The sequence below is a fragment of the Cherax quadricarinatus genome, chromosome 2 (assembly GCF_038502225.1).
Source record: "Cherax quadricarinatus isolate ZL_2023a chromosome 2, ASM3850222v1, whole genome shotgun sequence".
In the NCBI taxonomy this organism is placed as follows: domain Eukaryota; kingdom Metazoa; phylum Arthropoda; class Malacostraca; order Decapoda; family Parastacidae; genus Cherax; species Cherax quadricarinatus.
The window spans coordinates 5,249,216-5,271,715 of record NC_091293.1 but is presented as its reverse complement, the minus strand read 5'-3'; the positions used below and the strand labels follow the sequence as shown (position 1 = coordinate 5,271,715).

The window sequence follows — 22,500 nt, the reverse complement described above, 5'->3', positions numbered from 1 at the left end:
GACTTGAGTCCTGGAGATGGGAAGTACAGTGCCTGCACTCTGAAGGAGGGGTGTTAATGTTGCAGTTTAAAAACTGTAGTGTAAAGCATCCTTCTGGCAAGACAGTGATAGAGTGAATGATGAAAGTTTTTCTTTTTCGGGCCACCCTGCCTTGGTGGGAATCGGCCGATGTGTTAATAAAATAAAAAAAATAACTCTAGTTTAATACTCAAATGGTTGTGTATCTCCACTTCTCACTTCTCTGACGACATCTGGCAATAATTCCTATTGCCACTCGCCTGTAATTCCCATATTTACACCATGTATTATACTGGGGATTAATTTAGATTACTCTGTTACAAAGTTCACTATAACACTGCGCATACATATCATTATCACTCGCTATATTACTTTCTATTATTTATACAATAGTTCAATATCTACTTGTTTATTTTTCACTTTCTGTCGACACCTGGCAATGATTCGCTAGTTAGGCCTATTTCCACCATATTCTAAGCTGGGCACTCTCCACTTGGCACTATAATCTACATTTTTTTCCTTCTGTGGTCGCTGATGTTTCTTTCATGTTTGTTTAAATGAGTATATGCACTTTATGGTTTCACGTGCCTATTTTCCACACTCTGTCCTAGCTCGGGCTAAGAAAGAACCTCAATTTTGTCGGTGCTCGACCATGCATATAGTTTGTAACGGCTTGATAAGGTCCTGGAGAGCGAAATGTTGCCACAATAAAATGTCACATTAGTTGCACTTGTGTCCTTTTATCTAAGAGCAGCAGGTAGATTGAGGGGAGCTCTCCTTAGAGAAAGGTCGCGCGTGGTGACACCGTCCTGTTCAGTCTCAGAAATGGTGGTCAGGCTGCGTCCCCTCACCAACACATTCTATCCCCTCATCCCCCCCCCCACCGTCTCCACGTGGGGTTGGGTGGGTAGCGGGGTGCCTCCGAGGTTTACAGAAATCAATTTACTGAATAATATGGAAAAGTAATAGGCAGCCCTAAGATAATCACCGTCAACAAGTCATGTGCCATAAGAGATTACATTGAACAAAGGGATAATACACATACAAAACACTGAAGTTATATGTAAACTATCGTGTTAATAAATGATTCAGTTGTGCTTATTGTCAACCTAAAGTAGCGTACGTCCAGGAACGTTCTAGAAGGTTAGTTTAGATAGTGCTGAGATGAATCCCTTCCCACCATACTAAATAGTGCCTACAACAATCCTAAAAATCACTTATTATGACTATTCCTTGGTATCCGGAATATTCCACATGAATATTCAGCTGCTTTACTCCCTTTTATTCTATTCTCTGCCTCACTCATCTCCGATACACACCTGGTTCTTTCTCACTCCTAAAAAATGTTAAACCTCCCTGTTTAATGCAAGAAATCACTGCCTCCCTCTCAATATTAAAGAATTTCTCAAAATATTCCACCCATTTCTCCACTTCGTCCATCTCCCCACTTAATGACTCCTCTCTTTTTTTTTATATATTAAATCCCTTTGTTTTCAAGGCTCTCTGAACTTATGTCTTTACTCCAAAACCTTTTACTATTTTCAGCAAATTTGTTGATAAATCGTCACTCACTTTCACCATCCCTCATCAATCTTTTAACGTTTGGTTTACTTTCCAAATACTTCACTTTCCATGTATCACTTCTATATTGAGAAAACATTTGATAAAGCAACTTGTTGTTCCTCACAACTCTCTTTACCTCGTCATTCCACCAATCACTCCTCTATATTCACAAATGTCTGTTGCATATAAATAAAGTTTTAAATCTACCCCTTACTCCCTCGACCTCCTCCGCATTGTACTCGGTCGAGCCTACAATCTATCTTTTTCCCAATATTTGTTTATATCTCGCTTTAATTATCTCCTTTATTTTATAAAACTTTCACTTTTGTCTTAGCTACTGATGACGTTCTTCTTGAACTCCATCTGCCTCCTTCACTATGACTAACACTTAATGAAAACCTCTTCCTATACATAGTGAGATGAGAGACCCTCCTTCATAATTTTTCCCCAGCACTTCAAACATATCTACTATAACCTCTACAGCAGTTACTCTTAAATTAACCTTAATATTCCCCACAACAATTTCTACATTAGCTTAAAATCTCTCAATATCTGTCTACTCTACACTTCTCTCTTTCCCAGGTGCATAAACATTTTCTATTATACATTTCTAACATTCCTCCTTTATTTTAATCCCTCGTAATTCTTGAAATTATACTCAAATATTTCCTCTTACTTTTCCGTAACTGAACACTTAATAATATTATTACTCCTTCCTTAGCTCTGATTCTCTCAGACTTACCTGACATACCATTTCACTTCTTACCACTGAATTTCTCCTGTCCCCTTTACCTTGGTCTCGGTTAGCGCTAGGAGATCCAGCTTATTTTCATTCATAACATTCAACATCAATACTTTCACTCCATCAACGCACATTCAAGTAACTCATCTTAAAAATTTTCTTGTCTTTTCAGCACTTTATGCAGAAGAGGTTACTAGCCCCTTGCTCACAGCATTTTAAAGTTTCTTTTACAACCTGCTTGACTTATGAAGGAAGACGTCTCACCCACTTGACCATGAAAGTGTGAGAATCTAGTGCTAATCAAGGACAATCTTCCTCATAAGAGAGAAAAATATTCTTGAGGGGAAAATATGAGTAATACATTCAGTAATGGTTCTTTTCATACTGTTAGTGAGTTTATTGACTGAGGGCAATTTTGGGTCAATATTAATGAAGATCTCAGTTACAAAGATATTTGTAGTGAGAGAGAGACAGACATAGAGACGTACCTGCTCTGACGTGGGTGTCCCTGGAGAGCACTGTACCTGCCGCAGACGACGCCCTGCAGCGGTACGCCGTGGAGTGTACCGCTCCCCTGAACGCCTCACTGGAGAACGGCAGGAACAGCAGCGTACCGTTGGCCAGCACCTGTTAGAACGGCCACAGGTCAACTCAGCGGATAAAGAGGTTTATTCGGGCCCTAGAAAGTCAGCCCACAGGGGTGTTGGGTGCCCTGGCAAGGTGGGGTCAGGTGCCTGCTTACCGGGTGGTCTGGCAAGGTGGGGTCAGGTACCTGCTCACCGAGTGACCTGGCAAGGTGGGGGTCAGGTGCCTGCTCACCGGGTGGCCTGGCAAGGTGGGGTCAGGTGCCTGCTCACCAGGTGGCCTGGCAAGGTGGGGTCAGGTGCCTGCTCACCGAGTGGCCTGGCAAGGTGGGGTCAGGTGCCTGCTCACCGGGTGACCTGGCAAGGTGCGGACAGGTGCCTGCTCACTAGGTGGCCTGGCAAGGTGGGGTCAGGTGCCTGCTCACCGGGTGGCCTGGCAAAGCAAAGTGGGGTCAGGTGCCTGCTCACCGGGTGACCTATCAAGGTGGGGGTCAGGTGCCTGCTCACCGAGTGGCCTGGCAAGGTGGGGTCAGGTGCCTGCTCACCGGGTGACCTGGCAAGGTGGGGTCAGGTGCCTGCTCACCGGGTGACCTGGCAAGGAGGGGTCAGGTGCCTGCTCACCGGGTGACCTGGCAAGGCGGGGTCAGGTGCCTGCTCACCGGGTGGCCTGGCAAGGCGGGGTCAAGTGCCTGCTCACCTGGTGACCTGGCAAGGCGGGGTCAGGTGCCTGCTCACCGGGTGACCTGGCAAGGTGGGGTCAGGTGCCTGCTCACCGGGTGACCTGGCAAGGAGGGGTCAGGTGCCTGCTCACCGGGTGACCTGGCAAGGTGGGGTCAGGTGCCTGCTCACCGGGTGACCTGGCAAGGTAGGGTCAGGTGCCTGCTCACCTGGTGGCCTGGCAAGGCGGGGTCAGGTGCCTTCTCACCGGGGTCAAAGGTCACTCTGACCTCTACAGAGCCTTCAAATTAACAATACAATAAATTTTAATTCCTGTATGCTGGACAAATATGGCAGTTTACATGTAGCGGAACATCGGCGGCCACAAAAGCGAACCACAAATTATTCATTGAATTTTGGACAAACATAAAAACCCGGAGAATTTCTTCACTAACCAACATTTCTTTTTTTGTCAGTAGATCAACAATCTACATCATTTTTCCCAACTATGTGGTCCCATTACCTCCCTCTCTCCCTCTCTCCCTACCTCCTTCCTTCACTCCCCCTTCTCTCTCGCCCTCCCTCCCTCATTCCTTCTTTCACTCTCCCTTCCCTCCCTTCCTTCTATACTCCCCTTACCTCCCTCCCACGCTCGTGAAATCAACGATTCAGCATGGAATTCAGGGCGGACATATTGAGGGCTTCGCCAGTGGGAAGGGAGGGATGGATAGCTGCCCTGGTGGGCAGGTGCTGGCAAGGGCTCTCAGAGTGTGTCATGAAGACAGGGAGAAAGAAAATAGGGAGGGTAGTAGGAAGGAAGGAAGTGCAGAAAGGAGGGCAGGAGAGAAGGCAGTAGGAAGAAACGGGGGAGGAGGAAGGGCAAGAGAGAGGGCAGGAGGGAGGGCAGGAGAGAGGGCAGAAGGGAGGGCAGGAGAGAGGGCAGGAGGGAGGGCAAGAGAAAGGGCAGGAGAGATGACAGGAGGGAGGGCAGGAGGGATGGCAAGAGAGAGGGCAGGAGGTAGAGCAGAAGGGAGGGAACGAAGGAGAGAGGCCAGGAAGGAGGGAAAGAGGGAGGGCAAAATGGAGGGCAGGAGGAAGGACAGGAGTGAGGGCTGGAGGGAGGGCAGGAGAGAGGGCAGGAGGAAGGGCAGGAGGGAGGGCAGGCGGGAGGGCAAGAGGGAGGGCAAAGTGGAGCGCAGGAGGAAGGGCAGGAGGGAGGGCTGGAGGAAGGGCAGGAAGGATTGCAGAATGGAGAGCTAGAGGGAGGGCAGGGGAGAGGGCAGAAGGGAGGGCAGGAGGGAGGGCAGGAGCGAGGGTAGGAGGGAGAGCAGGAGGGAGGGAGGTAAGCAGGAGGAAGGGCAGGAGGAAGGGCAGAAGAGAGGGCAGGAGGGTGGGCAGGAGGGAGGGCAGGAAGGAGGGCAGGAGGAAGGGCAGGAGGAAGGGCATAAGGAAGGGCAGAAGAGAGGGCAGGAGGAAGGGCAGGAGGGAGGGCAGGAGGGATTGCGGAATGGAGGGCTAGAGGGAGGGAGGAAAGGAAGGAGGAAGGACAGGAAGAAAAGAGGGCAGGAGAGAGGGCAGGAAAGAGGGCACGAGGGAGGGCAGGAGGGAGGGCAGGAGGAAGGGAGGGAAGGAGAAAAGGCACGAGAGAGTGCAGGAGGGAAGGCAGGACGGAGGGCAGGAGGGGATGCAAGAGGGAGGGCAGTAAGGAGGGCAGGAGGGAAGGCAGGGGGGGGGAGGGAAAAAGAGAGTTCAGAAGGGAGGGAGGGTAGGAGAGAAGGCAGGAGGGAAGGGAGGACGAAGGTAAGGCAGGAGGGAATACCTCCCTACTGCCCGCCTTTAGGAGGGAGGGCAGGAGCGAGGGAGGGCAGGAGGGAGGGAGGGCAAGAAAGAGGGCAGTAGAGAGAGAGGGCAGGAGGGAGGGTTGGCAGGAGGGAGGGAGAGCAGGAGGAAGGGAGGGAAGGAGTGCAGGAGGGAAGGAGGGCAGGAGGGAGAGAGGGCAGGAGGGAGGGAGGGAAGAAGGGCAGGACGGAGAGAGGCAAAAGGGAGGGAGGGCAGGAGAGAGGGAGGGCAGGAGGGAAGAAAAGAGGGAAGGAAGGAGGGAGGGCAGGAGGGATGGAGGGAGGGCAGGAGGGAGGGAGGACAGGAGGGAAAGAGGGCAGGAGAGAGGGAGGACAAGAGGGAGGGAGGGCAGGAGGGAGGGAGGGCAGGCGGGAGAAGAGGAAGGGCAGGAGGAAGGGAGGGCAGGAGTGAGGGAGGGAGGGCAGGAGGGAGAAATGGAGGGCAGGAGGTAGGGAGAGCAGGAGGAAGGGAGGGAAGGCAGGAGGGAGAGAGGGCAGGAGGGAGGGAGGGTAAGAGAGAGGGAGGGCAGGAGAGAAGTAGAGAGGGCAGGAGGGAGGGAGGGAGGGAGGGCAAGAGAGAGGACGGGCAGGAAGGAGGGAGGGCAGGAGGGAGGGCAGGAGGGAGGGAGGGAGGGAGGGCAGGAGGGAGTGAGGGCAGGAGAGAGGGAGGACAGGAGGGAGGGAGGGCAGGAGGGAGGGAGGGCAGGAGGGAGGGAGAGCAGGAGGGAGGGAGGGAGGGAGGGAGAGAGGGCAGGAGGGAGGGAGGGAGGGCAGGAGGTAGGGAGGGCAGGAAGAAGGGATGGCAGGAGGGATGGAGTGAGGGCTGGAGGGTGGGAGGGCAAGAGGGAGGGATGGAGGGCAGGATGGAGGGAGGAAGAACAGGAGGGAGGGAGGGCCGGAGGGAGGGCAGGAGGGAGGGCAGGAGGGAGAGAGGGAGGGCAGGAGAGAGGGCAGGAGGGAGGGAGGGAGGGAGGGAGGGCACGAGGGAGGGAGAGAGGGCAGGAGGGAGGGAGGGCAGGAGGGAAGGAAAGAGGGAAGGAGGGAGGGCAAGAGAGAGGAAGGGCAGGAAGGAGGGAGGGCAGGAGGGAGGGAGGGCAGGAGAGAGGGAGGGCAGGAGGGAAGGGAGGGAGGGCAGGAGGGAGGGATGGAGGGCAGGATGGAGGGAGGAAGAACAGGAGGGAGGGAGGGCAGGAGGAAGGGCAGGAGGGAGAGAGGGAGGGCAGGAGAGAGAGCAGGAGGGAGAGAGGGAGGGAGGGCAGGAGGGAAGGAAAGAGGGCAGGAGGGAGGGAGGGAGGGAGGGCAGGAGGGAAGGAAAGAGGGCAGGAGGGAGGGAGGGCAAGAGAGAGGAAGGGCAGGAAGGAGGGATGGCAGGAGGGAGGGAGGGAGGGCAAGAGAGAGGAAGGGCAGGAAGGAGAGAGGGCAGGAGGGAGGGAGGGCAGGAGAGAGGGAGGACGGGAGGGAGGGAGGGCAGGAGGGAGGGAGGGCAGGAGGGAGGGGAGGGAGGGCAGGAGGGAGGGAGGGCAGGAGGGAGGGAGGGCAGGAGTGAGGGAGGGAGGGCAGGAGGGAGTGAGGGAGGGAGGGAGGGAGGGAGGGAGGGCAGGAGGGAGTGAGGGAGGGCAGGAGGGAGGGAGGGAGGGCAGGAGGGAGGGAGGGAGGGCCGGAGGGAGTGAGGGAGGGCAGGAGGGAGGGAGGGCAGGAGGAAGGGAGGAAGGGCTGGAGGAAGGGAGGGCAGGAAGGAGAGAGGGAGGGCAGGAGGGTGGGAGAGCAGGAGGGAGGGAGGGCAGGAGGGAGGAAGGGGAGGAGGGAGGGAGGGCAAGCTGCAGGGAGGGAGGTCAAGCAGGAGGGAGAGAGGGCAAGCAGGAGGGAGGGAGGGCAGGAGGCAGGGAGGGAGGGCAGGAGGGAGGGAGTGCAGCAGGGAGGGAGGGCAGGAGGGAGGGAGGGCAGGAGGGAGGGAGGGAGGGCAAGAGGGAGGGAGGACAGGAGGGAGGGAGGGCAGGAGGGAGGGAGGGCAGGAGGAAGGGAAAGCAGGAGGGAGAGAGGGCAGGAGGGAGGGAGGGCAGCAGGGACGGAGGGGAGGAGGAAGGGAGGGCAGGAGAGAGGGAGGGCAGGAGGGAGGGAGGGAGGGGAGGGCAGGAGGGAGGGAGTGCAGGAGGGAGGGAGGGCAGGAGGGATGGAGGGCAGCAGGGAGGGAGGGCAGAAGGGAGGGAGGGCAGGAAGGAGGGAGGGCAGCAGGGAGGGAAGGCAGAAGGGAGGGAGGGCAGGAGGAAAGGAGGGCAGGAGGGAGGGAGGGCAGGAGGGAGGGAGGGCAGTAGAGAGGGAAGGCAAGAGGGAGGGAGGGCAGGAGGGAGGGAGGGCAGCAGGGAGGGAGGACAGGAGGGAGGGAGTGCAGGAAAGAGGGAGGGAGGACAGGAGGGAGGGAGGGCAGGAGGGAAGGAGGGCAGGAGGGAGGGAGGGCAGCAGGGAGGGAGGGCAGCAGGGAGGGAGGGCAGAAGGGAGGGAGGGCAGGAGGGAGGGAGGACAGGAGGGAGGGAGGGCAGGTGGGAGGGAGGGCAGGAGGGAGGGAGGGCAGCAGTGAGGGAGGGCAGCAGGGAGGGAGGGCAGAAGGGAGGGAGGGCAGGAGGGAGGGAGGGCAGGAGGGAGGGAGGGCAGTAGGGATGGAGGGCAAGAGGGAGGGAGGGCAGGAGGGAGGGAGTTCAGCAGGGAGGGAGGACAGGAGGGAGGGAGGGCAGGAGGGAGAGAGGGCAGGAGAGAGGGAGGGCAGGAGGGAGGGAGGGCAGGAGGGAGGAGGAAGGACAGGAGGGAGAGAGGGCAGGAGGGAGGGAGGGCAGGAGGGAGGGAGGGCAGCAGTGAGGGAGGGCAGCAGGGAGGGAGGGCAGAAGGGAGGGAGGGCAGGAGGGATGGAGGGCAGGAGGGAGGGAGGGAAGTAGGGATGGAGGGCAAGAGGGAGGGAGGGCAGGAGGGAGGGAGTTCAGCAGGGAGGGAGGACAGGAGGGAGGGCAGGAGGGAGGGAGGGCAGGAGGGAGGGAGGGCTGGAGGGAGGGAGGGCAGCAGGGAAGGAGGGCAACAGGAAGGGAGGGAGGGAGGGCAGCAGGGAGGGAGGGCAGCAGGGAGGGAGAGCAGCAGGGAGGGAGGGCTGCAGGGAGGGAGGGCAGCAGGGAGGGAGGGCAGCAGGGAGGGAGGGCAGCAGGGAGGGAGGGCAGCAGGGAGGGAGGGCAGCAGGGAGGGAGGGCAGCAGGGAGGGAGGGCAGCAGGGAGGGAGGGCAGTAGGGAGGGAAGGCAGCAGGGAGGGAGGGCAGCATGGAGGGAGGGCAGGAGGGAGGGAGGGCAACAGGGAGGGAGGGCAGCAGGGAGGGAGGGCAGCAGGGAGGGAGGGCAGCAGGGAGGGAGGGCAGCAGGGAGGGAAGGCAGCAGGGAGGGAGGGCAGCAGGGAGGGAGGGCAGCAGGGAGGGAGGGCAGCAGGGAGGGAAGGCAGCTGGGAGGGAAGGCAGCAGGGAGGGAGGGCAGCAGGGAGGGAAGGCAGCAGGGAGGGAGGGCAGCAGGGAGGGAGGGCAGCAGGGAGGGACGGCAGGAGGGAGGGAGGGCAGCAGGGAGGGAGGGCAACAGGGAGGGAGGGCAACAGGGAGGGAGGGCAGGAGGGAGGGAGGGCAGCAGGGAGGGAGGGCAGCAGGGAGGGAGGGCAGCAGGGAGGGAGGGCAGCAGGGAGGGAGGGCAGCAGGGAGGGAGGGCAGCAGGGAGGGAGGGCAGCAGGGAGGGAGGGCAGCAGGGAGGGAGGGCAGCAGGGAGGGAAGGCAGCAGGGAGGGCACCACTACATCTACATACAAAACATCAGTCGACCAAAAATTCCCATGAAATTCCGAGCTAAGTTGAATAGATAGTGAAATAAATTTATGCACCTCATGTATTTGTTGAAAGGAGGGGGTGAGGGGGGAGGTTGGGGGTGGGAGGGGAGGAGAGGGGTGGTTGGAAGAGGTGTAGGTGGAGGGGTAGGAGGAGGGGTAGGAGGAGGGGTAGGAGGAGGGGTAGGAGGGAGCTAGGAGGGAAGAGTAGGTGGATGTTAGGAGGTTGGGATTTCTGTAGGATGTAGGGAATGGTAAGGGAGAGGAAGAGGTGGGGATTGAAGGGAATCGCGGGTGAAAATTGGTAAGGAGGAGAGAGGGAGGGGGATAGGTGGGAGAGAGGGAAATAGGAGGAACAAGGAGGGGATAGGAGGGATAGGGAGAGGATGGGGTATAGGGAGGAGAGGGAGGGGTATAGGAATGAGAGGAAGGGAGATAGTTAGAGGGGACTCTACCTGCAGAGTGCTTTGAGAGGTCAGCGCCCCCGCTGCCCGGTCCATGACCAGGACTCCCGGTGGATCAGGGCCTGGTCAACTACACTGTTATTGCTGGCCGCTCGCAGTCCAACGTGGGAACCACAGCGCAGCTGGTAAGCCGCTAATTTTAAGACCGTCTTCAGTACCCTTATGAAGACAACAAGGAGTCTGGTGGTGATCTCCCTAATGTACAGTGGGAGTCTGTTGAACAGTCTCGAACCCATTACACTTGGTATGGTGTCTTTCAGTGTACTCACGGCACTCCTGCTTTTCAGTGAGTGTATGTTGCACAGTCTGATCTCTTGCTTTTGTAAGTGGTGATTTCTCTTCGCAGAATTACGACCAATCCTTCGAAGGAGTACAGGTAAAGTAACTTCAAACGTTCCCAGTAATTAACGGACGTGACTGAACTTACACGTGCATTGAAGGTTCTCCGAACATTCTCTAGATATGCAATTTCGCCAGTCGTAAACGTTGCTGTTAGTGTACAGCAGCATTTCAGCCTAGATAGAACAAGTGTCTTAAAGAGTGTCATCACTGGCTTGGCTTTCCTCGTTTTAAAGGCTTTCATTATCCATCCTATCATTTTCCTCGCAGATGTGATAATGACACTGTTGTTGTGATTCTTGAAAGTGAGAAGCAGGCGAAGGTGGAAGGTAAGAAATGTTTCTCACTATCCCATACAGATATATCTCATCCACAATAATTTATATAATACAGTGGACCCCCGGTTAACGATATTTTTTCACTCCAGAAGTATGTTCAGGTGCTAGTACTGAGCGAATTTATTCCCATAAGGAATATTGTGAAGTAGATTAGTCCATTTCAGACCCCCAAACATACACGTACAAACGCACTTACATAAATACACTTACATAATTGGTCGCATTCGGAGGTAATCGTTATGCGGGGGTCCACTGCAATTGGCTAACTAATTTTTTGAAATCTAAAGACCTTTAACTAAAATATTTGACTGAATAACTTTAACTATGATAACTGACTGAATGAGTCCTTTAACTCTAAACTTTAACTATGATAACTGACTGAATGAGTCCTTTAACTCTAGATAAACAATGTCTGTAAATGACTCTCTATCATACCTTTTCATGCTAATGAGGAAATTTGAATAAATTTGTTACGCAAATTGTTCCCTTTGATGCTGTAAGTTGGAATACCTTTTTTCTTCGTCTCTTAAAAAAAAAACTCTGACAATATCGATTTGAATTAACCACAATACAGAGGAAAACCCGCAAACCCACAATTCTCTTCTCTGCCGGATGTGGGAAAAATGTTTTTTTTTTTTAACCTACAAATCTACAATTCATCTCTCCGTGGCTCGGTTATGGCGAGTGTAGATAAATTTATTCTAACTTACAAATACACAATTCTCTTAATATTTCAGAAATGACCGATACGTCTCGATAATGGTCTAAGATGGACCGAAACGTCGAATAAAGTTTCCTCTCCGATTTGTGATTTTTTTATTTTTGAGTGTGTGAATTACTGCTGATTTTACTTCTTTAGGAGGAAACTGCTTAGGCGTCAAGAAACGAAATTGTAGTTTTAACAGATTTCAACTTTAGCCAAATCGATTGTAACAATTTAAGAGGTAATCTAAAGTCTAGTAACTTTTATGAAATACTCCGGTATATAATCTTGAAGTTAGTGAAAAGCTTAATAAAAGCGAACACAAATCACTTAGTTTTAATATCTCATGGAATTACTTTAATAACGTTAACAGAGTTAAGGTCCGTAATTTTCGCGCAGCAGATTTTGTTGGATTAAGAGATGACCTGAGTAGTGTAGACTGAGGTACCCTGAATAGGGACTGTTGTCAGGGAGACCCAATACAAGGTGGTGATGGTTCCTAATAAAACATTTTACAAAGCTTAGAATATGCTGTCCAAGCTGCATATATTCCCAATTACAGAATTTCATTTGAACATCAATAACATTTAGGGTCATTCCTTTGATATACCCAAAGGTACATCAAAGGTATGACCCTAAATAGAAAAAAAATAATAAATTCAAACATCTCTTGGGTGAAAAGAAATGCATTTACAGGCCAGTCAATAGAAAAGGATCACCATACTGAACACTGTTTTCACTTTAAGAAAGAAAAAATAGAATGAAAAGAAGACAGTGGAGAATATGAAATCCAAGGTGTGAGGCAGTTAAAGACCAGTCCTAAGAGTTTCTTCCGGGTATATTGGAATAATATCCGGGAAAAGGTAAGACCATTTATATGTAACTAGGGTAAATTTGTTAGTTACAAAAATGCAAAAGGATACAAACAAAATTCCTGAACTCGATAATTATTCTAGACAAGATGAAAATAAAATACGTAATATCAAAGTCACTAGTAATATGGTCTTCAAACAACCAGACAGACAGAAGCCAAGCAAGTCACTGGGTCTGATGAACTGTTTTCATGGGTTCTAAAGGAATGTTAGGACGATCTTACCAAACTAATAGCTCTGTTTTCTTCAACACACCACTATAAATAGGTATCGTACCTGATAAATGGAAAATAGTAAATGTGATATCCATTTACTAAGTGGAAGACAGGTCCTTAGGTTCATATTATAGACTAGTCGTTTACCAGCGCTTGGTTGAATCTTTTCGCTTGGATATTCAGAGCACTGGGCAGAAATCACATAACGTCCGTATCTATCTGTGACCTTCGTGATGCTTTGTTTTAATTAGACAGTCGGATTCCCACTTGTTAAATGTGGGAAAATTGGTGGAATCAATAACTTCTTTTACAGTTCGTAACTGCACTTAAATATATATAATTTGGCCACTCACTCTCAGCACGGATTTACAAATGGACTTCTTGCTCTACGAATTTACCAACCATTTTCACTATGGTTTTCAAGGTGGTAGAACAAGATAACGAGCACGATATTGTGTATATGGACTTCATACAACCTTTGATGAAGCTACACACTGGAAACTGATTAAAATGCAGCAGCACATGGTATAAGAAAAATTATCTCCTGGGTCGAGGCATGGCTGACTGACAGACATTAATGGGGAAAAACTCAAATAGGGACCTCAAAAGAGTGGTGTGCCACAATGATCAGTGTTGGGATCTATTGCGACCCCTGAATGAGTCACAATGTATATAATGTATAATACCTGTTCATATAATTTTATATTACTTATATTTGCGATATTAGCTAAATCGTAAATATATTGCTTTATATTATTATTTGACTTAGTTAAATTATTAGGTGGGATGTAACATTTATATATTATTCAGTGCTCATAGTTCGAGTGTTAAATAGCTGACAACATTGTCTAACTATCGCTCCGCTCATTGCTTGTTTCGCTGCCGGATTCTGTGTTGCTGGGCAGCAGTAGTCCACGGAGTCACGTGATCAGGGGGGATGATCACACCTCACCTGGAGAGTAGTCTGCCTGGCCTGTGCTAGGGGATTGTCTGTTGGACGTTGCTTCTAACAAGAGGTCCCACAGCTCTACCTTGTGGGCCCTTGTTGGAAGATCGTCTCTGTAGCTTTCTTGTTGTTGCTTCTGTGTAACTCTGTTCACAGGACATAGCCTAGACTTAGTGATTTTCGACATTGTACTGAGGCTGTGTGTCTCTTAGACACTCTGAGAAACTCAGGTCCTGAGCTATAGCTTCTGACCTAATTTGTACTGGTATCTGTGCACTGTCACAGTCGGGGATTTTCTAATGCTGAACTTAGATTCAGTAATATGGGAGTTTTGTGACTTTTGTGGAGAATCTGCAGATGGTCCCTACTTAATGTCGTTATATTATCTCCTTGTTCCTGATTCTGTGTAGGAAAAATCACTGCTACAAGTCCACTGGATGCAGTACAAGAGGACAGGAAAGCAGGTAGTCACTCTGTGATGCCCTGCGAACACCAATGCCTCTCAGTGTGATTGAAAGTGTAGCTTGACCTCACTGCCCATCTTCTAGAGTAAGGTTGAGTACAATCGTAAAAATCTGCCTCAGCATATTGTCGTATTCATCCAGTATAAGGTTATCATATGAAGGTACACATCTTAGGAAAGATTTAAACTGGGCAGACTCAAACACTCTGTGAGAAGGTATAAGGCATCATGGGTGTCAAGATTGCCTATTCAGTTTTCCATCCTCCTCAACACATCCAATTTCTTCCTGAGAATTGAGTCAGTGGCATCAGTCATTCCCCCCCCCCCCCCCCAATGGCTGATGCTCGTGGTAGTCAGGGGTGTTAATGTTGCAATGGCTGATGCTCGTGGTAGTCATATATATATATATATATATATATATATATATATATATATATATATATATATATATATATATGAAGCATGCATACCTGCAGTTGCAGAGACACAGACAGACACAATAAATGTAACAAGCCGCCATCCATTCCACTAACCGAAACGCTTCCAAATTATTAAAGGGCCGGATTGTTTTGCCCAGCTGCTGCTACAACGTCCCCTCCTTACCACCCCTATTCCCTCCCCCACTCCCCTTCCCCGTAAAGAAAAAAAAAACGAATGTCAAAGAGAGAAAACGCAGATATTGCGTTTAATCTCGTTTTCTGCAAATATTTCACATCAGCTGGTCTGTCTGTCAAATAACCTGCTATTGTAACCTACCCCCCAAACACATCTGACGTTGGGAGGCAGGCGGAATTAATTTCGAATTTTACGTGGGCTCTCACCGCGAGTTCTGGTAGGCTTTCGCGTTCTTTCTCTCGCTTTCGCGTTTTTTTCATATTTTTTCCCCGAGGAGTTCTTGTGCGCAAGCTTTTTTTTTTTTTAATTTTTTTTTGAGTTGTGTTTGGTGATCCAGAGGGCAACGAGAAGCCGTTTTTTAAGGACAGTCACGTGATCATGTTCGTTGTTGTACATTTTCGCTGTTCTTTCGTTGTTTCGTTGTGGTTCTTCCTTTGTTTAGGAGTTGTGTGCTTGCATTGTATTGACTGTGTCCTTGTTTTACTTTGGTTCTCTTTCTGTTGTTCCACATTGTTAATCTGTCTCTGTTTACACCCCAGATTCTCTCTCTCTCTCTCTTTCTCTCTCTCTCTCTCTCTCTCTCTCTCTCTCAGTTATCATGGTAAACAGTGTCTTGAAATATTCAATTACCTGAAATATTCGAAGCAATAAAATTAAACCAAGAGATAAACCATATTTTAGAACATATATTCGACACACCTCGGTAATTTATATTAAAAACTTCCACTAAAATAAACCAGCAAGATTTAGTCGAGGGACAAAACTAAACAAGAGAGGAAAACACAGATTAAACGCAGACTGGAAAAATATAGAAGAAAATATATAACCAGAAAGGTAGAAAATTAATTCCATTGTGAGATGTTTAAAAACGAAATGAACGAATTAATTACGTGTGTTGCCACTGTTAATGAGACGAAAACATGAAGAAACGACGATGTTTTATGAGATAAATGATATTGGTGTTTTCTTCCTTCTTTGTCGTATCACACCACGTCACATAATTTGTTAGTCACATAATTTGTTAGTCACATAATTTGTTAGTCACATAATTTGTTAGTCACATAATTTGTTAGTCACATAATTTGTTAGTCACATAATTTGTTAGTCACATAATTTGTTAGTCACATAATTTGTTAGTCACATAATTTGTTAGTCACATAATTTGTTAGTCACATAATTTGTTAGTCACATAATTTGTTAGTCACATAATTTGTTAGTCACATAATTTGTTAGTCACATAATTTGTTAGTCACATAATTTGTTAGTCACATAATTTGTTAGTCACATAATTTGTTAGTCACATAATTTGTTAGTCACATAATTTGTTAGTCACATAATTTGTTAGTCACATAATTTGTTAGTCACATAATTTGTTAGTCACATAATTTGTTAGTCACATAATTTGTTAGTCACATAATTTGTTAGTCACATAATTTGTTAGTCACATAATTTGTTAGTCACATAATTTGTTAGTCACATAATTTGTTAGTCACATAATTTGTTAGTCACATAATTTGTTAGTCACATAATTTGTTAGTCACATAATTTGTTAGTCACATAATTTGTTAGTCACATAATTTGTTAGTCACATAATTTGTTAGTCACATAATTTGTTATTAGTCACATAATTTGTTAGTCACATAATTTGTTAGTCACATAATTTGTTAGTCACATAATTTGTTAGTCACATAATTTGTTAGTCACATAATTTGTTAGTCACATAATTTATTAGTCACATAATTTGTTAGACACATAATTTGTTAGTCACATAATTTGTTAGTCACATAATTTGTTAGTCACATAATTTGTTAGTCACATAATTTATTAGTCACATAATTTGTTAGTCACATAATTTGTTAGTCACATAATTTGTTAGTCACATAATTTGTTAGTCACATAATTTGTTAGTCACATAATTTGTTAGTCACATAATTTGTTAGTCACATAATTTGTCAGTCACATAATTTGTTAGTCACATAGTTTGTTAGTCACATAATTTGTTAGTCACATAATTTGTTAGTCACATAATTTGTTAGTCACATAATTTGTTAGTCACATAATTTGTTAGTCACATAATTTGTTAGTCACATAATTTGTTAGTCACATAATTTGTCAGTCACATAATTTGTCAGTCACATAATTTGTTAGTCACATAAATTGTTAGTCACATAATTTGTTAGTCACATAATTTGTTAGTCACATAATTTGTTGGTCACATAATTTGTTAGTCACATAATTTGTTAGTCACATAATTTGTCAGTCACATAATTTGTTAGTCACATAATTTGTTAGTCACATAATTTGTTAGTCACATAATTTGTTAGTCACATAATTTGTTAGTCACATAATTTGTTAGTCACATAATTTGTTAGTCACATAATTTGTTAGTCACATAATTTGTTAGTCACATAATTTGTTAGTCACATAGTTTGTTAGTCACATAATTTGTTAGTCACATAATTTGTTAGTCACATAATTTGTTAGTCACATAATTTGTTAGTCACATAATTTGTCAGTCACATAATTTGTCAGTCACATAATTTGTCAGTCACATAATTTGTCAGTCACATAATTTGTCAGTCACATAATTTGTCAGTCACATAATTTGTCAGTCACATAATTTCTCAGTCACATAATTTGTCAGTCACATAATTTGTCGGTCACATAATTTGTCAGTCACATAATTTGTCGGTCACATAATTTGTCAGTCACATTACCTGCCCATCACATAGCATGTCAAAACGTGTCAGTCCTATAACATGACAGGGTGACAAGACATTTGACACGTCATGACACTTAGGACAGTCGTTTAAGACACACAACATGTCAGACACATCATGACAGCCACATTACATGGTAGCCAAATAACACAACAATCACGTAAGAGTCGCATAGAATATTACCTACCTACACACTCTCGCTCTCTCTCTTTATATAAGGTTTTACAAGGTTAGGTTAAGGTTCCTAACTATATTTACAAGCTAAGAGCTGTTACGTACATCAGCTCATTTGAAAGCATTTTTATTAATAAGAGATTTCATATGTCCAGCCGACTTTATTTCGTCTATGTTATTATGGTGTACGAACATGTTCCAGACTCGAGTCATCCTGGGAATAAATAATCTCAGATGAAGTGATGTTCTGGAGAAGAGTTCAGTCAGAGTGTAGTTGCTGCTTGCTGCCCGTCTTGTGGTGTAGAAGCTCACTTTTCGCTGTCCTTAGAGTGGAGCCAAATTTGGTACTTTGACAATATTAGCCTTGTACATAACAGTAACGTCACCCACATCCCTCCGGTGTTGAAAGCTTTGCTGAAATGACAAATCTGTCCAAGCTGGTTTCAGGCAAGAGACGAGTCGTCTTGCTCTCTTTTCTTTTCTGTGGAGAAGTCACAGATGAGACGGAGGGCAGGCAGTCCAAGAAAGTGGAGCATACTGAAGGCGTGAGCGTACTTATGCATCGTACAGAACCTTGCAGCCTCTACTGTCGAGCAGATGCGAGATACGTCGAAGTGCTGTAAGTACTTATACCTATCAAGATACGTGAGGTTCTCAAACCTTAATTGCTATCTAGATAGGAGAGCTTTTCACACATTTGTTGCTATCCAGATAGGAGGTTCTCAAACCTTTATTGCTGTCTAGATAAGTGAGGTGCTCACACCTTTATTGCCATCTATATAGGTGAGGCTCTCGCACCTTTATTGCTGTCTAGATAGCTGAGGCTTACACACCACCCACCATTCACTCTGGCCACAGTGTTGGGCTTGAAAAAGTGAGAGAACGAACACAGTGACGTATAGGGAAACGTGACCGGAGATTTAATAGACGGTGTGAGAGATGCGTTTGGTCTTCCACTGCCAGAAATACTGCTGCTACTACTACTGCTACTACTACTACTACTACTACTACTACTACTACTACTACTACTACTACTACTACTACTACTACTACTACTATTACTACTACTTCTACCAGTACTAGTATTACTTCAGGTTCTACTACTACTACAAGTACTTTTACTACCACTTCTATTACTATTAGTACTGCTGCTATTATTAGTACTGCTACTAATACTGCTACTGCTACTACCAGTACTAATACTACTTCCACTATTTATACTACTACCATTAATTACTATTGCTGCTACTAATACTACCACCATTACTACTACTTCCGTTATTATTACTACTATTACTACTACTACTGCTACTACTAATGCTGCTGCTGCTGCTACTACTACTACATTACTACTTCTACTATCACTTCAACTACTACTACTATTACTACTACTTCCACTTTTTCTATTACTACTACTACTACTATTACCTCTACTATTGTTACTGCTGCTACTACTACTTCCATTATTACTACTACTACTGCTACATCTGTTATTACTACTACTACTACTACTACAACTACTACTACTACAACTACTACTACTACTACTACTACTACTACTACTACTACTACTACTACTACTACTACTACTACTACTACTACTACTACTACTACTAACACTGCTACTACTAGTAGCATTACGACTTCTACTACTACTTCTACTACCGTTACTACTACTACTGATACAGCTGGACATAGCTTGGGATGGTCTGTTTTATCAGGTGTATAATGGTTTGTCTGAGTGTCTTGGTAGCTGGTATAATGAGTGTCTCACCACCTGTGTAATGCTTTATCTGAATGTCTAACCAGCTGTATAATGGAATGACTGTCTCATCAGCTGTGTACAGGTGTGCGTCTCACCAGCTGTGTGCAGGTGTGTGTCTCACCATCTGAATAATAGTTTGATTGCCATCTGACGTTATGTTTGAGATCCTCTTTCCTCTCTGTCTCCTGCCCAACTCTCCTCCCCAGACCACTCACTTCGCAACTCAGGCAAGGTAATCCATAAATCCCTGAAGGTAGTTAATCCCTAAGCCCATTAAGGTAGGTAATCTCTAAATGACTCCAGGTAGGCAGTCCTTAAACCATTCAAAGTCGTTAATCCCTTAAATATCTAAATATAGGTAATCTTTAAATCCCCCTCAAGGTAGGTAATCCTGAGATCTCTTAAGGCAGACCATCTGAGATACTTATAAATATACATAAATTAAAGCAGTCAGGAAAGGGGTGAAAAGCAAATTGCAAAATGGAAAACCACCTGGACACAAATACGATAAACAGGTAAGATAGGGTTTTTTTTCGACCTCAATCAGAGCCCCTCTTTAGCAGATCTTCGAGGACGAAATATTCAGATTCACTTCTCCTCTTTTTCATATTTGTATCCAAGTGGTTGCTCCCTCGCCATCTTTCACTTCTTATGACTCTTTATCGAAGTTTAGAAAAGCAATAAAGGGAAGTCAAAGAAATGTGTTAACATCATGATAAAACAAAAAAAATTAAGGTGCGCTAACTGTTAAGTGTATGAGTAATAAATGTAGCATTCAGAAGTGTTAAGTGAACGTGACGGGATTCTGACATCAAGAAGGGTAATTATTATTATTATTATTATTATTATTATTATTATTATTATTATTATTATTATTATTATTATTATTATTATTATTATTATTATTATTATTATTATATTTAGGGTGAATCGCTATGTTCGTAGGAAAAGAACCTCCAGTGAAAATGACTATTGATGATGAAGGTGACTGTTGATAACATGAAGATAACTATCGATGATACGAAGGTGACTGAGGATGATACGAAGGTGACTGTTGATGATGAAGGCGACTGCTGATGACATGAAGATGACTGGTGATGACATGAAGGTGACTGTTGATGATGTAGGTGACTGTTGATGATTTGAAGATGACTGTTGATGATGTAGGTGACTGTTGATGACATGAAGGTGACTGTTGATGAAGGTGACTGTTGATGATGAAGGTGACTGTTGATGATGAAGGTGACTGTTGATGATGAAAGTGACTGTTGATGATGTGAAGGTGACTCTCTATGATGAAGGTGACTCTTGAGGAATTGATGACTCAGAGGAATTTTGATGAACTCCTTGCAGTGTTTGACATGAAAAAGTTTCTTTACTTCTTCACTGACATCTGTGGCTCCTCCCTCGACCCAGTAGTGAGTGATCTATCTGAAGTCACAGTCGCTTGCCAACCCCTCGGCTATATTGGATCATCAGACCACAAGGTAGTCTTTACGACACTGAATATTCCAACAGAACGAGGTGAAGGATCTACACTCACAACATGGATGTGCTATGAGATCGCATCCTCCAATTGAAATGTTCTTCTCCAAGGTGATGTTGACACCAAGTGCCCTCACTGAACATAACCTTAATCTTCTACAAGAACACATATCTCACCGGCAGTATGTGACGAAGACTTCACGTTAGCCTTGGTTCGGCGTTTGAGGTCTAAAGGCTGCTAATGCTAATTTCAAGGCTTGGGGAAAGTATAAGAGGTATCCCACTATCTACAACAGGAACCTGCACAGGCAAGCTAGTTGGCAAGATGGAAGATGCCCAAAAGTATGCCATCTCTAGATGGGAAGCTGACGAAAAAAAAAAAACTGGCATCAGGCAGGGTAGGTTCCAAATCCTGGTTGTCCTTGGTCAAGCACCGGAAAGGTTATTCACCGTATGAAATTATTCCACCTGTGAATCCGCAGGATGTGACCGTCTCTTCTAACAGTCAGGAGAAAGCTGACCTCTTTGCTGAACACTTTGCTGCCAAGATGCAACTTCTGGTTCAGTAAGGAAACCAACCTCCTTTGCCGCAAGAACTGTGTCAAAGTTGTCAGTAGTGATGATAAGACTGGGTGAAGTATATCTTTTCCTTAAATCCCTGGCCCAAGAAAAGGCAGTGTGCCCAGATAAGGTGAACCCAAGATTTATGAGATGTTCAGACCAGCTAGCATCACCTCTAACTCGCAAAAATCAGCACTGCCTAATACAGTGCAAATGGGCTTGTCTGTGGAAAGAGGCAAATGTAGTCCCTGTTCACAAAAAGAAGAGCAGAGCGGTAATCAGCAACTACAGTCCGGTGTCATTACTGTCAGTCACTGGCAAGATTCTTGAGACAATAATCACACGACAAATGACGGCGTTTTTCGACTACTACTCACTGCTTTGTGACCGTCATTATGAATTCAGTAACGGAAACTCTGCTGCTGATCTGCTGTTAAATTTCTCCCCTGTGTAGTACCAGTGACTGTATGAATCGAAGACCAACTGTGTAGTAGCACTAAATATTGCTGGTGCTTTTGACCGAGTATGGCACCATGGCACCGAGCATGGCAATATGCCTCTCCTCAGTGATTATCTTCAAGAGAGATCTCTAAGAGCGGTTCTCAATGGGACAGGGTCAACAAGACATTCTATTTGTGCCAATGTTTCGCAGGGAAGAGTTCTTGGGATATTGTTATGGAATGTCTACGTCTATGACCTTCAACTCATCCTGGAATCATGTACATATGCAGACGACTGTACTCTGACATATACTTATCATGGAAGGAAATTCCATCTGCTCCTAGTTACATCAATCACCAACTTACAGCTATATCAGCCTGGGAAAAAAGGTGGCATGTTATATTTGCTTTTGAGAAATTACAAATGATGATGGTCTCTAGGCTCCATGATGGTAATGCTGGATCAGTGGCAAGAATGAATGGGAGAGTGTTGGTACACATGGATGAAGCTCATATCCTTGGGGTGAAATTTAATGCTAAACTAACTGAATAGAATAACGGTGTAAATCTCGCAAACAAGACGGCCAGGAAGTTTATAGCACTTACGCGTGTCTTGCATGTGTTCGACAGTAGTGGCTGGAAGACTATGAACGAGATACACGAGAGCTGACACATTAAGTATGCTCCACTTTCTTGGACTGCCTCCCCTCTGTCTCATCTGCGAATACTTGACAAAACGGCGAACAGAGCAAGACGACTCATCCCTCGTTTGGACACAGACAAGACAAATTTGTCATTCCAGCAAAGCACTGAACACCGGAGGAATGTGGGTGGGTTTACACTCCAGTTCGTGGCCATGGAGAAGAGTGCTGCTTCTGTATAACAAGACGGGCAGCAAACAGCAATTGCATTCTGGCTTTACCCTTCACAAGGACATCACTTCATCTGAGACCATTCATACCTATAATGACCCGAGTCTGGATAATGACATCGGTTAAATAGTTACTTGACTAAATGAAATCTCTATCACAGATGGCTCCAACTTTATCCTGTTCTCTATTTGTATGTTACATAACAATAAAAATGCATTGAAATGAGCTGAGGCAGGTAACAGCTCTTAGCTGTTATGAGCAGGTAACAGCTCTTAGCTGTTATGAGCAG

General features: G+C 46.4%; 1 protein-coding gene across 1 annotated transcript in view; it reads right to left on the bottom strand.

Annotated features, from left to right (window-relative positions):
* LOC128690178 (cell adhesion molecule Dscam2-like) overlaps positions 1–22,500 on the bottom strand; it is a 485,658-nt gene that overhangs the window by 455,720 nt on the left and 7,438 nt on the right. The window contains exon 3 of the mRNA XM_070089455.1: positions 2,812–2,950. Within this exon, the coding sequence (XP_069945556.1) occupies positions 2,812–2,950 (139 nt within the window). The remainder of the gene's footprint in view (positions 1–2,811; positions 2,951–22,500) is intronic.